General features: G+C 47.4%; 1 protein-coding gene across 1 annotated transcript; it reads left to right on the top strand.

Annotated features, from left to right (window-relative positions):
- Nucleotides 1-288: 288 nt before the first annotated feature.
- On the top strand, nt 289-17,769 carry LOC8053590 (cholinesterase 1-like). Its single transcript, XM_040213003.1, has 4 exons — nt 289-590; nt 6,186-6,212; nt 7,956-9,119; nt 17,591-17,769. The coding sequence occupies exons 1-4, from the start codon at nt 289-291 to the stop codon at nt 17,757-17,759; spliced, it is 1,662 nt and encodes a 553-aa protein (XP_040068937.1). The 3' UTR covers nt 17,760-17,769.
- Nucleotides 17,770-19,669: the final 1,900 nt, after the last annotated feature.

Genomic DNA, 19,669 nt, shown 5'->3' with positions numbered 1-19,669 from the left:
CTTTGAGGGTCTTCTAATTGCGCGTGAAAAGGGCTGATGAAAGCTTGCCCTCCCCGGCGATCTTACGGGCATATTAGCTCAATTTCAAATTCCCACAGTGTTCCCGCACTCCCTGAGAGTTCACAAAAAGTGAAATTACAAATCAGAACAAGTAAGAAAATTTTTTTTTGCTAAGCCGTCTTAAAACGATGGTTTTAATTCGAGCCCATAAACACGGTTCTGTGGACGGTTGGCACTGTTATATTATATGTTATGCATTCGCTGCAGTACCACCAGTGCTGAAAGCTGATGCACGGATCGACCACAACATGCTTCTTGTTACTCTCTTGGGGAGCACTTACGACTCTCGTTCGTACCGACGACGCCGTGGAGGGTCCCCTTGTGCACACGGCCGTCGGAGCCGTGAGGGGCTTCAGTCAATGTCTGCGCGGGACGGTGGTGAATACCTTCATAGGCATTCGGTACGGCAAGGCCCCTACCGGTGAACTTCGGTTCCGAGAACCGCAGCCTGCGGAACCCTGGAGTGGTGTTCTGAATGCCACCGAAACACCCCCGGCCTGCATCCAGGGGAACGTTTATCGAGGAGTCGAGTGGGCTGTACCAGGTATACAGGTCACATCTTACACTTAACGGGAGTGCGACAAAAGCAATATTATAATGGAGCCGCCAATGATCACTTGTTTTCTCGCGAATCGATAATTACCTTTCCTTCTCACTGACAGCTCAGAAAATCCATGGCGTGGCGATCGAGCTCTTAGCATCTCATTGTCGCTTCGTAGCCAATATAACTGCAGAATTAGCCAATAAAAACGCCGACTAACGAATTAGGAAGCAAAAAAATGTGCATCTAACCATGTCCGGTGTTTCTTGAGCTGTTATTGACTGGAATGATGGATCTATATATAGGGTCAAACGGCTATGTCCGGTCAACATTTAAGCGATGAAAACAAAAACATTTGTTGTTCGTGCACCCGGAAAAAACGTCCCCGCATTTTTGCTTTTTGTAAGAAAAAAAAAATATAATTTATTTTTCGGGAACGAGAATCTGAATGTCACTTCTGTCAAGTGCGCGTATGGCGACTTCCCCGAAGTCGATATTTTGGGTAGTTATAAAGCCCAAACTGTGGTCGCTGTGGGTCTAATAGGTATATGTGCAGATACTGAAGAAATAGAAAAATTGGGTTAAGATTCCTTGTTGTTTACGAAGCGTCTTTATTATATAAAATTACAAATCATACAACAATGCAAGATTTTCCGAAAAAAAATAAAACTTTGTAACTACGCGTTCAATTTTTTTGGGAAATTTGAAATTTGTTGTCATCATTGTGAAACCCGTACAATCTTTCGTTCAATTCGTACAATCTTTCGTTCAAATTGAAAACGCACATACTCTTCAAAAATTACTCAAAAGTAGGCAGATTACTCATATCGCACTATTTTAAAAATCACAAAGAAGTCCATCTTCGATTTTGTATTTATTTGCAAAAATTGAGGTTCATACAGCCCGTTAGGGAGGTATTTCAATATGTCTTTTTTTTTAGTGCGAAAGCCTTAACTGTTTCACAGAGCGAAGCGAATTCGTTGTCTCTAACCGCCTGTAACGGAAAAACGGCACCCACAAGTGGAATTCGCTTTGGCTGCGACGCGTCATATCAGACGCGTCGTCTCTGAAGCCGGTCAGAAGCCGTAGAGCCGGCGAATGGCCGCGCGTGCGCAGTGAGGGACCATGATGTCACCGCCGGTGTGACATGTGAAAGAGAGAGACGGGGCGCGCTGCTTGTAGGAACGTGCTGCGTGTAGGAACGCATTCCTACACGTAAGCAGTACATGTCTCTGCCGAATTTGCGTTTTTGTATTTTGAAATTTACGGCTTTTTCAATACGACCGATTTAGCAGAACTGCCGTTATTGGAGTACAGAAAGATAAGACGTTGCCGATTTCGAGGAAGGACAAGAAAGTCTTTAAAAATAAGATAAGCCACTGAGTGGACTGTAACGTGGCAGGATTTTCGTCAAAAACTACGGTTTTCAGAAAAAACATTTCAATTGAACAGAAAATACGAGCGCTTCCTCGTGAACACTAAATATACTCTACTGATTTCTCGCAACCTTTTTCTTGTTTGCAAAAGCCGTTGTAGGAACAAACTTTAATGGTACCGTTTACACTCGTCTCGTAATTGAGACGGGAGTTTGGCGGCGGTAAGCGGACCCGTGACGTATAACGAACAATATTGCCGGTGCGAATGGGCTCCGCAATCGGACTGCCCCTGCGGGTGACCATGAAATAGAAGCCGCAAAGAAACGGGGAGGATAAGAACTGGGAGATGCTGCTGGGGCTTTCAATTTCCGTGGGCTGCCCAAGCTGCGGGCGGTTTCTTCGTTAGTTTTTGCCTGCGACTGCTCACGTGTGCTGTACGTGTGTTGTAGGGGTCCTCAGCAGTTTCCGCGGCTGAACATTACAGTTCGAAGCGTTTTTTTCACGCTGATTACTTGAAGGGGCGAGTGGTATCCAGCTATGACGCCACACACAAGTCGGACTCCTGATCCAAGGAGTTTCTGTCATGGACCGAGGGATACCCGAAACCATTCGAGATACTCGGACGCGTGGCAGAATAAACACCGCAGCTCTCCCCGATGGGGCCCTGCTGAAGAGCGAGAGAGACGACCTACGACCGTCGGCCGGAGCGGACGCAAAATTCTTCCGCAGTCAAATTGGTATATAGTCCGTCATTTTAATATATAATGTTAGTAGAACGACTTCAGTTCCTATCAGAAAACAATGTGTTACGAATTGAACTTTTTATGCAAGATGGATCTGGGCACTGTTTTACTGAACGCGTACCTCCTTGAAGGAGGTCACTCCGTCCGAGAAAGGGACTTTGTGTGCGTTAAGTGAACTCCTTCAGCTGTTTCAGTGCGCTGACTGTCGAACCAATGAACACATCGGGACTTGATAAAGCAAATTGTACTTGAACAAGCGACCGTCAAAGAGTTGAACAGGTACGTGCAGCCTTTAAGACTTCAAGTACGTGTAGTCTTCAGCATCGAGCCTCATTTTAGCGTAATGCGCAGGAAGGAAGCCTGCAACCTCAGCACAAAGTTGCAGTGCCTGCTCAGGGTGACTGAGTAGCCTCCAATAAAAATGTAATTCATTCAGCAACCCACTATTTTATCCGGATATGAAAAAAGTACAAAGAAAGATTGGCAGTATGGACACTTCTTGAACCATAAAAAGGAGAGGCGTGGCGGAACTGCAGGCAGTGGTGTACTATTAAATATGAGATAAATTGTATGCAGCTGTTGAGCTCTTCGACAGCTGCTTGTTCAGGAACGAAATTTTGTGAGGTCCCGATCAATTAGCTCCTTGAAACAGCTGAAGCATTTCACGCGCACACATTCTGTTTCTCGGACGGGGAGAACCTCCTTCACGGAGAATTGCACTCAACGCTCAAGAAAACGGTTTGAAGATTCATCACGCTTCGAAAGTTTCCTTGGTAAGACATTTCTTTTTAATGCGATATCGTTCTTTAGCAACCGACATAGTTTTCGCGACACAGTATCTGGCCTCGAATGCGCTCCGCGTATAGGCAGCGCGCGTATGCGGACGTCGTCCTCGACGCCGTCCTTGAGGTCGTCCAAGAGGTCGTCGTAGAGGTCGCCCTCGAGGTCACCCTAGAGGTCGTCCCAGACGTCGTCTTTGACGTCACATCTCTAGGACGTCATCACAGACGTCCAAGAGAATTACTCTAGGACGATACCCCGCCCTCACGGTGTCGTTCGCTCTTATCATTTTCAGAGTAGTGAGTGGCAATTGTAGACCGTGGTGCGGGAAATGGGTTCGGTGGTAGCCGGTCGTGGCTTCGTTGATGGCGGACTCAGCTCTCGTCACTCGCACGTCGATCGAGTCTACTGCTTGTTTCACATTAAGCTCCAATAAACGCCACATGGATTACCTATGCATCGTCTGGTACGTACACTTTATTTCTTGAGTATGTTCCCTTTATTCTTTTTGGTAGTAGTAAACGTTACAGGTAGAGCTAGCGCAGGTACCCTACCATCCCCGTTGTAGCAATTAGGCTCACGACGTCTCTATCGGCCTTCGGGGTGGTCATGCACGGTGTCAAAAGCTTCCTGTAGTTCACGCGACTGTCTTATTGGGTACACGAGCTGCCATTTTGGGCGATCAAAGGCGGGTTCTGTGCTCTAAGGCCAAAGACTAACAAAGCAGCGAGCGACGGGCCTTGGCCACCCGAATGATAAACGAACTCTTACCCGAACCATATCACCGGCGCGAAGCCCGATAAGAATACGAGTCAACTCTTTTCGCGGTGATTCAAGTGACAGACGTGAATATCTCGTTTCTTCGTTGGTCTGTCTGCTGCACCGCTAACACTACAGCGCCTTGGACGCCTCACCAGCGACACATCTCATCATGTTTCGAGAGCACGGACGTCACGCCTGCGTCGCGTTCCGGTTGGTTGCCGTTCTGTCGTTCGCGAAAGCGGTTTTTCAAATCGGTCCCGAAGCGGTTGGCAAAAACGCGCTCCAAACGCTCGATCCCAGCCACTTTGTGGTTGAAAACGCGCAGATCCGCTTTGCCGTTTGCGGATCCGCTTTCTGTATGAACGCGCCATAAGAATGGAACACAATAGCGTTATCGGTCAAGCGTGTGTGCGTGGCCTAGTTGGTAGCATCACGTGCCACGTGGCGCCACGTGTGACGTTGCGTGTCGTCACGTGTGAGGTCGCATGACCTTGTGACGCTTGACGTTACACGTGGCTGTGGCGTCATGACCCTATCGACGCGCTATATTACGGGGAAACTTTTCTGCCAAAATGCGCGGCAAAATTGGAGCAAGTTTTGCGGGAAAATTTCCCGCTAAGGTGTGGCGGGAAAATTTCAGCAAAAGTTACCACTAAGTTTGTCGTGAAAATTTTCCGCTAACTTTTGCGGGAACATTACCTGATAAATTTAGCGGAAAATTTTACCTCCAGATTCAGCGGGTGAATAGGGTTATCACGCCATAGCCACGTATGACGTTACACGTGGCTGCGTGTGTTGCATTAGGGGATTTTTTGTTGCCATCGACGCTGACACCGGATTTTCTGCGACACGAGCTCCTAACTGCTGTGGCGTTAAACATTGAACACCATGCATGCCTTTGCTGGAACACTACCTTCCCGCATCTTGTACTTCGGTGAGCACTGTAATAACGTGAACGTCACCGCAGAGATTTCCCGCGGTTGGCGGCTTATTAAGGAGTTTTCGTAGACAGCGTTTCCTCCACCGCTAAGCCCTACGCAACGAAGAAGCCGCTGCTACGCCTGCGCGCCGATAGCCTTGACTGTATAGTTCAGGGTATCGTAGCCGGTTGCCTGAGAGTGTTGCGGGACGGCGAAAACCCTCTACGAAAACTCTCCACTCTCATTGGCTGGTGTAAACGGTTACGTAAACGTAGCGGCATCCAATGCCGTCTCCGTCAGATGTTGCGGTATGTGTGGCGATGCATAAATTATCGCATCATGATTTTCTGTCCCTAATGCATACTCTAAACGTAAATGTATCGTCTCATGGATAACAAATTAGCCGGCTGCAAGTTGCAGATTTTTTGATATCGCTATCATTAGGGAGTTTTAGAATAACGTACGGAATTCCAGCGCATGCTAGCGCTAAATTTAGCGCTTGCTTCAGCGGTACGCGACGCAAGAAAGTTTTAGAATAGCGCTTCTCCGCCGCGACGCAAAAGCCCAAACATCTCGTGCTTGCAAGGCCACCAAGATACAGTCACGATTCCTATTTCACACACGAAATGCTGTTACTTGAGAAAAAGCAAGATGTTTGGTCCGAAGTAACAATTTTGCATACGTTTAAACGTGGGAATGCGACGCGAGCGGTCGACCGGTCGTTGTCCGTATACGTCTCCTCGGCAAGAGTGTACCGACCTTCGCGGATGAATGTTCGCTCGTCGCAAGCATCAAGTTGCCGGTGATCGTTGCCCACCTTACTGGGCTTTCCAAACCGAGTGCAATGTCGTCCCGTATTGAAAATCGCATTCGTGAGGATGCTGCCGACGTCGCACTCACGGCGCCGCCAAAGCGGCCGAAACCATGGTCCTGGTGGCCGCCATTTTTTTAACTGTGCTCTTCTTGGCTTTAGCCAACTTCTCATCACGAATCCTCCTTGGAGGAGGGCAAAGACCATTTGCGTACGCACGCAATTTCTGAGAAATAGCGTGCGCTAAAATGGCGCACGCAAAGCGTCAAACGTGGTTTGCGTTCGGCGCATGCGCAGTGGCGACGACGCTATTTGTTGCGAAACGCGAAGCTTTAGCGTGCGCTGTTCTAAAACTCCCTTTTACTACCGGTCAGCGAAAGTACCGCTAGTTCTGCCTTGTTTCGAGAGCCAACAGCACACTGTGGTTTTACGATTGTGCTACAAATGAGATACAACACACAATAGAGACATACTAACACCCGCGCCTATGCAGCCGCAATAGCGCGATCTCGCCACACCAATGATGTGACACTTTTTTTGCCGATTTGATGGCATGTCTGGGTACCCCCAGTAAGTCGCACCTTTCACATCTTATAGGCGTGTTCCTATATAAAGGGCTGTCATCTAAATGATCATCGTAGAGCAAGAGTACGATGTTCGGTCTGCGACGGGTGAATACTTCTGATTTCGTGAAATACGAGCTATATGAGAGCCTTACGTCATACTTCCACGTCAGGAAGGTGTAAGCAAACACCTCCATTCTGAAGCAAAGCACCCAGGAGCTAGAGAGCGTGATTCTCGCATTCCGGTACCACCATCGCTGAAAGGTGTAGGTATTTGAGCTTTGTAGATAGATACAACCAGGTAAAGGGTATGTTGGCACGCGCGTTGCCGAATGAGCGCGTGCCTGGCCGAATCGTTACCGCGCCTGAGTGTCGCGCCGAGAGGCCTATGCCGAATATTCCAGAAACCCACGGGTATATAAGGGACTCCGCATGGCCAGCGGAGTCAGTCTCGCTCCAGCGTTCGACCCAGCTCTTTCGCCGACTTCAACGCCCGCGACGCTTTCTTGTTATAATCAGTTCCCTTTTAGAGCGCAGCTCTTAGGGGCCCGTTCCCGGCTTGAGCGGCGTCGCCGTCGCCGTCGCCGTCGCCGTCGCCGTAACCAAAGTCATCCCAAGGTCACGTGACCCCCAAGGTCATCTCAAGGTCACGTGACCCCACGTCTCCCAAGGTCACGTGACCCCTCCCAAGGTCATCTCAAGGTCACGTGACCCCAAGACCCCACGTGACCCTTTGAAGGTCACGTGACCCCTCTGAGGTCACGTGACCCCCGAGGTCACGTGGTCTCCTCCCGAAGGTCACGTGACCCCCAAGGTCACGTGACCCCTCCCAAGGTCATCTCAAGGTCACGTGACCCCAAGGTGACCCCCACGTGACCCCCAGGTCACGTGACCCCTCTGAGGTCACGTGACCCCTCTGAGGTCACGTGACCCCTCTGAGGTCACGTGACCCCCCTCCCCGAAGTCACGTGACACCCCCCCCCCCCCCCCCGAGGTCACGTGACCGCCCCCCCGGAGCATATTAAAGAATGAGGGGAGGAGGAGGGGTCTACCCTCCCCTCAGTACCCTTCACTCCTCCTCCTCAAGAGCTGCGCTCCAATTCGGCATTACAGGGATTTGTAAACGGCTTTCACTTTTTTTTGTTTTGGGCACAAGTTCGCCCCATCAAATATTTTGTTTCTTCAGTTATTATCGCCTCATCAATTGTCATTTGTGACAATATTAACACAGATTTGTTAATTAACAAATATTTTGAACAACCTTCTTTACTGCACGGTTTCACTACCCAAGGATCTACCAAACCGTTTGTGCCATGACTCATGACGAGGGAACACAATGATGACTTCGGCATGCATGTTGAATACTAATGCATGTTTTTGCAGACGAAACTGAACAAAGCGAGGACTGTCTGTTCTTGAACGTTTGGAGCCCGGTCGTGCCTCCCAGTACTTCGAACCTGACCGTGATGGTGTGGATCCATGGCGGAGGCTTCAGCCAAGGCTCGTCTTCCCTTCCGGTCTACGACGGCGCGTTCCTGGCAGCCTTCGGACACGTCGTGGTCGTCTCCATGAACTATAGGCTGGGATCGTTGGGCTTCCTTCACGGGAGCACACAGAGCGCCCCCGGAAATCAAGGACTCCTGGACCAGGCACTGGCTTTACGCTGGGTTCGGGATAACATACCGAGTTTTGGAGGGGATCCTGGAAGCGTCACGCTGTTCGGTGAAAGCGCTGGGTCACAGGCCGTGCTCTTTCATCTACTGTCGCCGGTGTCCAGGCCGCTCTTCCAAAGGGCCATTATGCAAAGCGGATCTTTGTGTACCCGCTCCACGAAGTACAGCGACCATAGGCGGCTTGAGAAGGCTCATTACTTGGCAAGAAACTTGAACTGTACTCGTTTTTTGGATCCTTACGCTTATCTGCAAGAGGACGAGATCGAGTGTTTGCGACGTGTAGACACCAGGCAGATCCGAGTTGCAGAAGAGTTGGCTTGTTCGGGTAGAAATTGCTTCCGTGCAATATTCGGAACTTCCTCGTTGCCAGACCCATGTGCGGTCGTCGAATCGGGGGACAAAGACATTCTGATCGGTAACGTGGAAAATGAAGGCGGATTCTTTGCTTTCTATTCATTCCCGGTTGGGTTCTCCCCCGAGTCTATGAAGAACTTGACAAAAAATCAAACGCAACTTTTATTAGCGCCTCTTATAGGAACCCTGAGTCCAGAATTTCTAAACGATGTTTATGATCTCTACACCGGCAGTCTCAGAGACACGGATTTTGTAGGGCTGAAGCGAGCGGTCCAAGACGCTTGGGGTGATAAGATGATTAATTGCCCAACAATCTTGACTTCCCTCACGCTGGCCAGTAACCCACGAAACAGAGTCTTCCACTACGTGTTGAATCACACTTCCGATAGAGCGATGAAAAATCCCTGGTATGGTATGACACATTTCGACGACGTAGAGTACGTCTTCGGGAGGCCATTACTGGAAAACAGAAGCTCTGACGACCAAACCTACAGCAAGAAATTGATAGAATTGTGGACTTCCTTTGCAAAGAAAGGGTAAGTTGAAAACTTGCTTTTCGCTTTTTTTTTCTTTTTTATATGTGATGCGGGATGGAATTTTGAAATGCCTCAGACAAAGACAAGTCCGAGTTATTCTCATGTGCACGTGCCGTTCGGGTACGACAAACACAACATCCGACGATGAATCGTAATTACATGTATAAAAAAAACACAACATTTGCAATCGATGCCGAACACCAGTGCTGCGTAAAATTCAGTAGTGTTGACGATGGGGCTAGTTGGTCATTCATATTAGCGGAAAACAAACAGGGCAAGGACAAGGACAGAGTAGAAGGCGGTAGACACACACAGCGCTGTGTCTGTCTACCGCCTTCTACTCTGTCCTTGTCCTTGCGCTGTTTGTTTTCCGCTAAAACGTAAAATTCAGTTGAAGTCATGACCAAAGCAAAGTCAAGCTCACATTGTAGGAACATCATTCTTTTATTCTCCAACTGCCCTAACGAAGGAAATTTCGAAGCGTTATTGATGTTTTCTACCTACGTAGACGTTACTAAACAAAGCCAATAAATGCTGATAGGTGCGTCCTACCTGAACAAAGCATAAAGACTAGAGAAATAGCAAACGAAACATCGAGTTGCACAATGTTGAGTTTTCTTTTTTTTTTTTTTACAAATCACCTGGGCCAGTTTTAATATACCATTTTCTTTAGTTTAAAAAGTGTAGCTATCAACCCATTTTTGCTTCCACGGACAAAACAAATCGTAAGTTACGTCGTGTCAGATGTGAATGAGCGGCTTTGACTCAATCGCTTGGGGAAGGGTAATTTTGAAATGGGGTGATGCATCCGTCTCGATCGCTAGGGAACCCAAGTATGTTCCGAAGATGCTGAGTTCCACGAATTCTCGTAAAAACTGTAGAAAAAAAAAACTGTCAAACGTAGAAGCTTTCTAGGTCGTTTCGTTTAGATCGTTCTTAAGAGCAATTTTTGGGAATGATGGAGCGGGGTTATCTGTACAGGGACGAGCGTAATTTTCTCTTTGGTGCGTCGGAATCCACAGTAGAGGTTGGAGCGAAACGAAAGTCGGTGTTGCACACATTTGTTCACAGAGATACTATAAGTATAGTTTAGTAATTACTCTGTAAAATGCAGTGAACATACATTATACTGGAAAACGAAGTTATTCAGCAGGCGAGCTTGTTAACGTTACACACGATTCTAACCCCCGGACGAACGGAGGACAAGGGGACAGACACACACGTTCAGGCGTGTGTGTGTCTGTCCCCTTGTCGTCTGTTCGTCTCAAGTTTAGAATCATGTGGAACATAAATTACTGGCTACAACAGGCATAAAGAAAGGCAGTTGTTACTAAGTTGGCAGAAGTAACAGCCTGATATTATGTAGGATAGTTCTATGGTATAAAGCTCAATCGTTTAACAATGAGATATTAAGTGATTAGCCATGGTGCAAAGAATTACGGCAATATCACGAGAGATAGCCCATCTAAAATCAAGAGCAGATCGGGTGAAATTAAGGAGTGCGCTAATTTCGGTGTTCAATGAAGGGAAGTTGAAGAAAAGCTATTTTTAGGTCATGTTTTCCTGCCAAACTAGTTATCGCGGCGACGGACAATCATGCAAAGATTTCGAATCAGCAATGTTCGCTTATGTCCCGCCGTAGCTAACTAGCGGCATTTACGCCGACGTCATCATTGATCCGAACACTAGGGTCACTATGAGTGAGCGATCTTGCGGTGTTTTAAAATAAAATAGCAAATCAGGGCAAAAATAGGGGCGGGTTATTTTTTGGGGGTCGGGTATCCCTTGGGATATTTCGGTATATTTTTTGAATAAAATAAGCTTGATTTATTTGTTTTCAATAATAAATTTTGACTTTTACTTAATGATTATAATTAATTAATTTTATGTAAAACAGTATAATTTGTTTTAAAGCACCATAGCTATAAAATAGCGTTTTTTAATTATATGCATTTTTATACATGACATATTGATTGATAAGTCCGTTTGATCACTGAACACAATAAGAAAAAAAAATAAACTAGTCCAATTTTGAGGTACAGTTTAATTAACAACTTCTTCAAAGAAACCCGCCATAGTAAGAAAACAAAAAACTTAATATTTTTTGCTGCATGGGGTAGCATAGAAGGGCCGAAGGACAGGAACAAAGTGAAAGCGGTAACGACAATATGCAGCGCACTCGCAACTGAAAGTTTATTAGGAACACAACGACTGAAACGCTTCAAAAAAACCACGTCACTTCCAGTTACCCAACTTTCTCTACAAACAAATACAGGGGGACGCTTAAGATTCTGCTTTAAGAGTGAAACACGAAAGCCGTGCAAGCGTGTCTGGCTCGCAACCGAAGGGTTTTGGCCTCGAATCCCGCCTAAAATTGGAATCCCACCTAAAATTCTTCAAAACTTTATTTGAGCCAAATAAATTACTTTGTAAAGTGAAATCATTTGAGACATGCGGCGACATGACGTATTCGCTTTATGTCATGTTTAAATGAACCACATTGTATACTCTTTAAATCATGTTTCACGTAAGCATTGCGAATTGTTCGAAATTCCCGCGCGAAGCCATATGGCTGTGAAGTCATGATCCTATCGACCAATCAGGATTTTCTCCTCGCAACGACGCCGACTTTTCCGCGACACCAGTTCCTTTCCTTAGCGCTGTCGCGTTAAAATAATATTTCCTTATCTAGCATCGCCACAGGGGCCACAGACGGCTCACTTATATACTTAACGGCGCCCTTTGTTTTGCTGGCAAACTCATTGTGAATTTCCATAGTTGCTTTTTCACTGTGTCGAAGGAGCGCCCGCGGCACGAGCAATGGATGCCGGTACTTGGACAAGTCAGGATATCCAGCGCTTTACTTGCCTGCAAACTGCTGGGGCCCCCGCGGTTGCGAGGATTTTTATCGCAACACACGTGCTGCCCGCCGCGCGTGCGTCCAAAGGTCGCATATCTTCTTTATATTTAAAGTCAGGATTGTGCAACTATATAACTTGCGCACGTTTCACCTGTTAAATGGGTCGTGCACCTGAATTCCGCGAAGAAAATATTTGGATACCACTGTAGGGCGCTGCAGACAACAGGCGAAACAACGTATACGTATATTGTACACATTACACAGTGCTTCCAACCCAGGGTCACATGGTGTGTGGGCCGCGTTTGCAATACGAGATGTGAGGAGGTCCCGAACGCGTTGGTCGTCGTCAGCGAACCGAACGTTTCAGCCGTTCCGCCTGCTTTCTCCCTCGCCACGCGAAAATGCAGCCCATGCGCACTGGCAATCAATATTCGTCGGTGGCGTACGCCTTTAAATTGCAAACGCACTCCACGGTTCGAGATAAACCATCTCTACAATCTAGGCTCTCAAAAGGTTCATCGCGCTTCGCGATTCTTTTTATCATGGCGCGACTACGGCTCCCGTCACACTTCCCCTTCTAGCCACCGTTTCCGATGTGCATGACCCTCGCCCAGCGCTTCGACGCTGCGCTGGAGGTGCGCTCGAAGTTCCGTCGCAGCCACTTTCGGTAGCTCGGCATAAGCCAGGCGAGGAAACTCGTCGCTCGCAGCAAGAACAGGCTGCTAGCGCTCGAACCTCGCGCGCGCATCCGTGGAGCATTCCGGCAGCGTCATGCTTTCTCCTAACTTGCGCCGTTTCTTTAATGCGAAAGCATTAACAGTCTCGCTGACGTCATCAGTCTGAAGCGCGAAAACGGCAGATAGTTTCCTTCGGTTTCATTGGCTGGCACGCGTCGACGGGGCTCCCATTGGTCGCTGCGCTCGTCAGTTTCCACGATCGCTCACCCCATGGCGCTGCGTGTCCATCAGCGCGGAGCGTCCAAGGTCACCAGGGGAGAACACGCGCCGACCGGCGACGAAAAGTACGCAGCAGACGAAAAAGGGAACGGACGAGCGGCTTGCATGCTTTCGCACTTACAACTCATAAGAAGTGATTAAGTGTACCTCGATCTATCTTTTCTTTTCTTAATATGCGTCGTCAATTTCTTGTGACAGTATAGCAGAAACTGTGCGGAATTCGAGACAAAATAACAAGACTAGACCCAGGACGTCTGCTGAAGCCTAAGTAAAGTCATTTGCTCGGCAAACCTTTATATAGCGGCTCGCAGTGCTCGCCCTGTGCCTCTCTAGTTTTTGTGGCTCGTATGTTGCGCTGGAATTGCCGGAATCTATGTCCACCAGCTCCCACATCCACCAAACATTTACGAAATATAGTGAATTTATAATTGACGAACAAGCAACATTCTTGAGGGCTCCGCCGTGACCTCGTCCAGCTTGACGTCAGTTATCAAACCCACGCAGCAGTTATTCTAGTGAAGGACCGAGAGCGTATGCTCCAGCAAGATAGTGAGACACTATGTTCGGGAAATTGTGTTTGTTTATTTACATAGGTGTGTAAAAAAGTTCGAGAAAGAAATTGAATGCTGGCACCTGTGAATGCTGATGCCACGCTTTCTGTATGATCCAATGCGCATATTTTATCACCTATAATTAGGGGTAGATTTTATAAAGAACAAGGAATCGCTCGTTAATGTTAGTCATCTTGACACACCATGACAAGAGTTACCATTTCGGAGGGGCTTAGCATTCTTACCCAGCGTGAATAGGGTAGCGAGACTATACGGTCGCACATTATGCATCATAACCAAAAGATGGCAGGCGTTTCAGGACGAGCAGTGGATTGAGAACCTCCCACGTGAATCACGACCGGGGGCGACGACGGAGGATGAGGACAGATTCCTTCTGGCCGCTGTAGCTTATAATCCCACACTGACCAACCGGAAAGTAAAAAAAAAAAAAAAACTAACTCAACCTCAACGTGGGCGTAAAAACGGCGCGAATGCGACTTCACGAAGCTGGCCTGCGTATCCGTTTCCCAGCAAGAAAGCCAATGGTTGCGGCAGTCAAAAAAAAAAAAAAAAAAAAAACACGTTTTTTTGTTTGTTCAAGAACAATCAGCATTCACTTCAGCTCACTGGCAGAACGTGCTGTTCACCGGATAAATAAATCTCCCTTCACTACTCGCTGGGATCAACGTCAACGAATATGACGATAAAGTAAAAATTAAAGCCATTTGGTTCATTCCAAAAAAAAAACAAAAAAAAAAAAAAACAGCGCCGGAAATACTCAGCGACAGAGACGAAGGGAAACAGGACAAGGCGCACACTCAACTGAAGTTTATTGAAATTGACACGCTTAGTGCCACAAAAAAGCTTGTTAACATTCTGTACTCAGCCCGCTTTTCAGAAAATAAAACTTACCTGTAAATAAAGACAGCGACGTGTAACTTATACATTTCTTCTGGTCCTAATTTCAAATGTCTCATATACTACTCGCGACAGTTTATCTTTGTATCTAGCCAAAACCTTAGTATCATTGAAGGCAGGGGTCCACGAGCATGTGTTATGATGAATTGCGAGATGTCCTGAAGGTGTCGTCCTGTAGAGGCAGCGTGCTCGCGGGTGCGATCATTCACGCACCTGCCCGCCTGGCCCACATATGTCATCCCACGTGTCATAGGGATTTTGTAGTTGGCGCCAGTAGCGCATTCTACGTATTTATTTCGGTGACTAGTATAGTGCACGGACCCGAAGACGGCTGCAGGGAATTTACCGGGCGACTAAGTAGCGCAAACTTATTGGGGTGCTGAAAAAACTACCGGAACATTGTAGCGCTGGGCTACCTTTTTTAGGTTGTGCGTGACATTGTGCATATGTGGAATGACAACAGGCTTCGAAGTCGGTTTGTCGCCGTTTGATTTCTGATTACTCTAAACCTTTTTAGAGCGCAGCTCTTAGGCGCCTGTTTCCGGGTTGAGCGTCGTCGGCGTAACGGCGCGTTGCATTATGGGACGTTTCCCATAATTATGTCACTCGTGACGTCACGTGTGACGCCAGGAGAGTAAAAGTTTCCCGCTAAATTTGGCGCGAAAACTTTTTGTAAATTTAGCGGGAAATTTTTTCGCTAACTTTAGCGCGGAAGTTTTTCCACTAAATTTAGCGGGGGAACATTCCCCTAAATTTAGCGGGGAAATTTTTACGCTAAATGTAGCGGACGACGACGTGATAAGGAGAGGAGGAGGGGAGGAGAAGAAAGTATGGAGGAGGAGGAGGGGCATACCCTCCCCTCCATATCTCCCCCCTCCTCAAGAGCTGCGCTCTAATTTCGCGCGTTACAGAAATTTGTGACCGTCTTTAATTTTTTTTATTAAGCTTTCTGCCACCTCAACCAAAAATTTCAGCGGAAAATCAGCCTTCTGCAGGCGATCTATCTGCCCCTCTAAGCTGCTTTGCGCACAATGCCAACATTACTTTCTTCTGATAAGGAAGGAGGATTCGTCCTTGCTCCGTCCGCCCTGTACGGTGCTGAGGCAATCCAGGCCATCGACAAGAATTTCAAGCAAGTCTCTCCAAGACTCTTAACAAAGGAGAAATGTCGGGCTCAGACTTATGCAGCAGATTGGAACTATCGGGGTTGCTAAACAGTGTCCGATCTAGCAAGAAATTTCATCTCGACATCCGTTTTGCTGCACATAAGCTTGAAATTCACTTGAGGGCCATTGTTACAGAAAGAGGCGCTTGGCAGTTTCACACGGGTAATGCCATACGTGGGGCATACGGGCAGGTGCGTGAATAATCGCACCCGCGAGCACACTGCCTCGACAAGAACTACGCCTTCAGGACATCTTGCAATTCATGCAACTCGTGCATCCCGGCCTTCAAAGATATTAAGAGTTTGGATCGATCAAAGATAAAGGTGCGCGAAAATCATGTGATGCATTTGAAATTAGGACCACGGAGAAGAAATGTAGAAGTGACACGTCCCTGTCTTTACCTGCGCATGAGTTTTAATTTATGAAACGCGGGCTGAGTAGATAAGGTTAAGAAGGATTTTCGTGGCTCTATTAACTTGTCAATTTCCAATAAACTTCAGTTGAGTGTGCGCTTTGTCCTGTTTTCCTTCGTCGGTGTCCCTGTGTTTTTCAACGCTGTTTTTTTCGTTTGAATATGGCGAGCCGACCACACCGGGTAAGAGCTGTGGATAGCTATATCAGTGCTTCACAATTCTCTTGCGACTGCTTGCCCAAAAGAGACTATTCGACTCACAGTCTATATTATTTCACTAGGTGAAAAGCCAGCACATAAGTTCAGCGCCTTGAAAAGCACGCTCTGCTTTTCACAGTCTCTGTGCTCCCACATTTATTTACACTCGTGGAGCTACTTCACGATACTCTCATGAGATGAGACATTCAACTCCCATAAGAGCTGATAAAAGAATTTAATTATATTTTACGTTCAAGTCATGCAATCTTCACCGCATTGCCAGTATCAGCCATTGCGCCGTGAACGTATAGGGACGGACTCGGTCTTCTGGTTCGCATTGAGGTCCGGTTCAACTCCGCGGCGCGCGGAGAGCTTGTTGAGTCGGCGCTCCTGCCGTACGCTTTGGACGGCCCCTTCAGCGGCGGTTTCTTCTCTCTACAGCAAGACCGCAGCTCAGTCTACAAAGCACGGTCCGTGCCTAAACTGTTGCAAGATGGAGAGGCCACGACACTCGCCTGGTTATCCCAAGGAGCCGACATGGACGTCATAGAGAACGTCTGGGGAGCAATGAAGAGGACCCTCTCCCACCGGCCTCTGCAGAGAGGATCGGTGGACGTCGTGTAGTCGGGGGTTCAAGCTGAGTCCGAAAATCGGCTGCGATTTTCGGACTAGCGATCCCACCTGGTGGAAGGTCTTCCTCGTCGGATGGCTGCCGTAATAGACTCTGAAAGCGACTTCACAAAGTATTAATTCCACCCTCACCAAGAACAGCTTAGGGAAATAAAACAACGGAATAAGCCGGCCCAGACATGCTACTGCTGCGGCGCTGCCGGAGGCGTCTGCCTTTGCCGGTTGTAGCGTTCGTGTTCCATTGTTGTTCATTTATTACGTTTGCACAAATGCTTCCTGGCAATACACACGCTCTTTCACTACCGTGCCATAGCCATGTGTGCTAGGTCCTTCACGAGAACGGCTGCGTGGTTCTCATAACTAACGTCACTCGAGCTCCACGTGTCTTCCCTGCACGAACGAACTGCTTTACCTTTTATTTCACACTTAAGACACACGTGGTGGTCATTTAATGAGCGCGCTGAACAAGTTTCTGCCGGTTTGCAAAACGTCAACGACAAAGTTACTGCATTTTGTTAAAATGTTTGGTGAATACGGGTGCTGGAGGACCTGCATCTTGGCAATCCAAGCGACATTTGGGGAGTCTCAGCACATAAAATTGATTACCGTTTACAAAGGGATACATATAAGGCTATTATCTTCTTACAACAATATCATCTTAAGTCTAAGGCAGCTGAGGCAGGATGCCCTGGAAAGGCAAACGGTTTAATAGGAGAAGCGGTGACGGCTTCATTATGCCTTCCCTTCTAGGTCCTTGACGTTTATGTATTCTTCTTACAGAAACAAGTACCTCGTGGACAAGTATCAATGGCCTCAGGTCAGACCCGACAACCTGGTTGCTCAGAAAATAACGAACGGGCCTCCGGAAGAGACGATTTTGAAATTGGAAGGTCGCTGCGCTTTCTGGTTACGTCTGTATTTGCATCACAACCCACCCAGTAGTCCATAGCGGATAACTTTACGTGCTTGATTGAGCGGGCAGGGCAACCATCTCTGCTGATAAAAATAAACTTTTAAATGATTGACAAACGAAATTATGAGTGACTTCTTTCCTACACTGTACACGAGAGAAAACAAAAATTTATTTTTCCCAGCAACGCTGGAACAGTTAATTTAGTTTTAGTTTTGCGTATAGTTTCTGTATTGCGTACCAAGAAATAGTATGTACTTCCGAAATTGGATTGGTAAGTAGTGCTGAAACATTAGGTGTGGTATTCCACGAGAACATGTTATGGAACGCTCATATTCAAAACCTTACACTAAAACCCTCGAGACTCAAAGGCGTCCTCCTCAAATATTAATTTGTGTTAACACCCAATGTAACGCTTTTAATGTTTTAATGTATTATTCTGTTCTCGGCTATCTTATTGCCACAATGACTGGGGAACTACAACTTATACAAGCGCAAACAGATGGCTTTGGTTTCAGAAAAAGGCAATTCGCTCGTTTTTGTCGATAGAATATGCTTTTCTCTTTTACATGCACACGAACGCCGCATAAATATCATTTTGTCTTTCGGTACGTTTCTCGCAGCGGGGACAAAGGTAGAACAATAGACAACGGTCGAAATAGAAAAGCCATCATGTGCAGCTACGCGATCATGCTATAGATGCAAACGACATTACACTCAGCGACCGGCGAAGCAGAACAAACACTCACTCCGGTAACTACGCTCAGACTCCGAAAATGTCCGCAAAATGTCGTTCAAACAAGATCCGTCCGCGGAGTAGAGAGCAGTGAGGATGTGGAGTGACTGATCTGACTCTACTAGAGAGCTATCGCATTGAACCCAAAGACAGCGTCGCGCTTCGAACGCATAATTACAAATATCGAGTCTAATAACAGATACATTTAGGAATTCATATCGAGTCATGTAATGTGAACGAAATGCTTATTTTATGGCGAATTCTACAGGTCGTTTAGAAGCGCGCCTATTTCACTGGGTGATCGAATGGAGACGGACGTGTTCCCCTCCTTTTTTTTTTGTCAGCTCCCACTCCAGATCTCGATCGGGATCCGAGAAGTCGCCGCGCCGATTTCGGCGGATTCGACCGGAAGCCAGCCTGGCCAACCCCTCGGGCCGCACACGTGACTTTCTTTCTCGCTAGGCACCTCGCCCTGGAATAATTCGTAAATGGCGCTCATGACGTTCCGCTCGCTTTACTGCTTCTGCTGCTTGATCACAGTTCGTCATCAAGTTGCGACGAGGAGGATTGCTTATATGTGCAGCATGAACTCGACTGATTTCCCGGACCTCCGCAGAAGAGGCCAAAAATCAAGACGTACTTTTACACCGTTCAAGAGTATTACGATAAGTGGGATACTTCGATGCGCATCCCTTATCAACGCGCATCGTTCACACCATGATTAGCTTCTGTCCCGCTTTGAACACGTGTTGTTAGCGCTGCGATGGCGAAAACTTGGAGTTCGTGATCCGGTACCGCGTGAAGGGAATTCCCGGGTAGGTTAATGACGGTGAGGTATCCGCCGATCCCGGGGGAGTGGTCAAATCAAACGTCAAATTGGACGTTTAGTGATTTATACAGCGTAAGATCGGTCTGCCATGATGAGGCGACACTGGTTTACATTGTAGATGAGCAATTTCGCCAGTGCAGTACGACTGCTAACCTGGGGTCTTTAACGTGCTCACGCAAAAATGATACACGACCGCACGCCGGTACGATGCTCATCCAGGGTCGCTAAACTCGTCAAGCACAACTTTGTGCCCGAAGTTTGCGGAACGCGCTAATTGGACTCTCGCGACGCTGACGTCGCGCCGAGCGAGGTGTCAATCATTCGAACGCTCATTTCTTCTATACTTCGTTTCACCCTATGTGCGAGCGAAGGCAAAGCTGGAAG

Source organism: Ixodes scapularis, unplaced genomic scaffold (assembly GCF_016920785.2).
Source record: "Ixodes scapularis isolate PalLabHiFi unplaced genomic scaffold, ASM1692078v2 PGA_scaffold0__279_contigs__length_252992795, whole genome shotgun sequence".
Taxonomy (NCBI): Eukaryota; Metazoa; Arthropoda; class Arachnida; order Ixodida; family Ixodidae; genus Ixodes; species Ixodes scapularis.
This window is presented reverse-complemented; position numbering and strand designations above follow the sequence as displayed.

Excerpts from the sequence above, each read along its gene's own strand:
- LOC8053590 (XM_040213003.1), top strand. The coding sequence starts at position 289 with ATGCACGGATCGACCACAACATGCTTCTTGTTACTCTCTTGGGGAGCA. Across the intron at positions 6,213-7,955 it reads AAGACCATTTGCGTACGCAC|CGAGGACTGTCTGTTCTTGA; the intron begins GCAATTTCTGAG and ends AACTGAACAAAG. Across the intron at positions 9,120-17,590 it reads ACTTCCTTTGCAAAGAAAGG|AAACAAGTACCTCGTGGACA; the intron begins GTAAGTTGAAAA and ends TTCTTCTTACAG.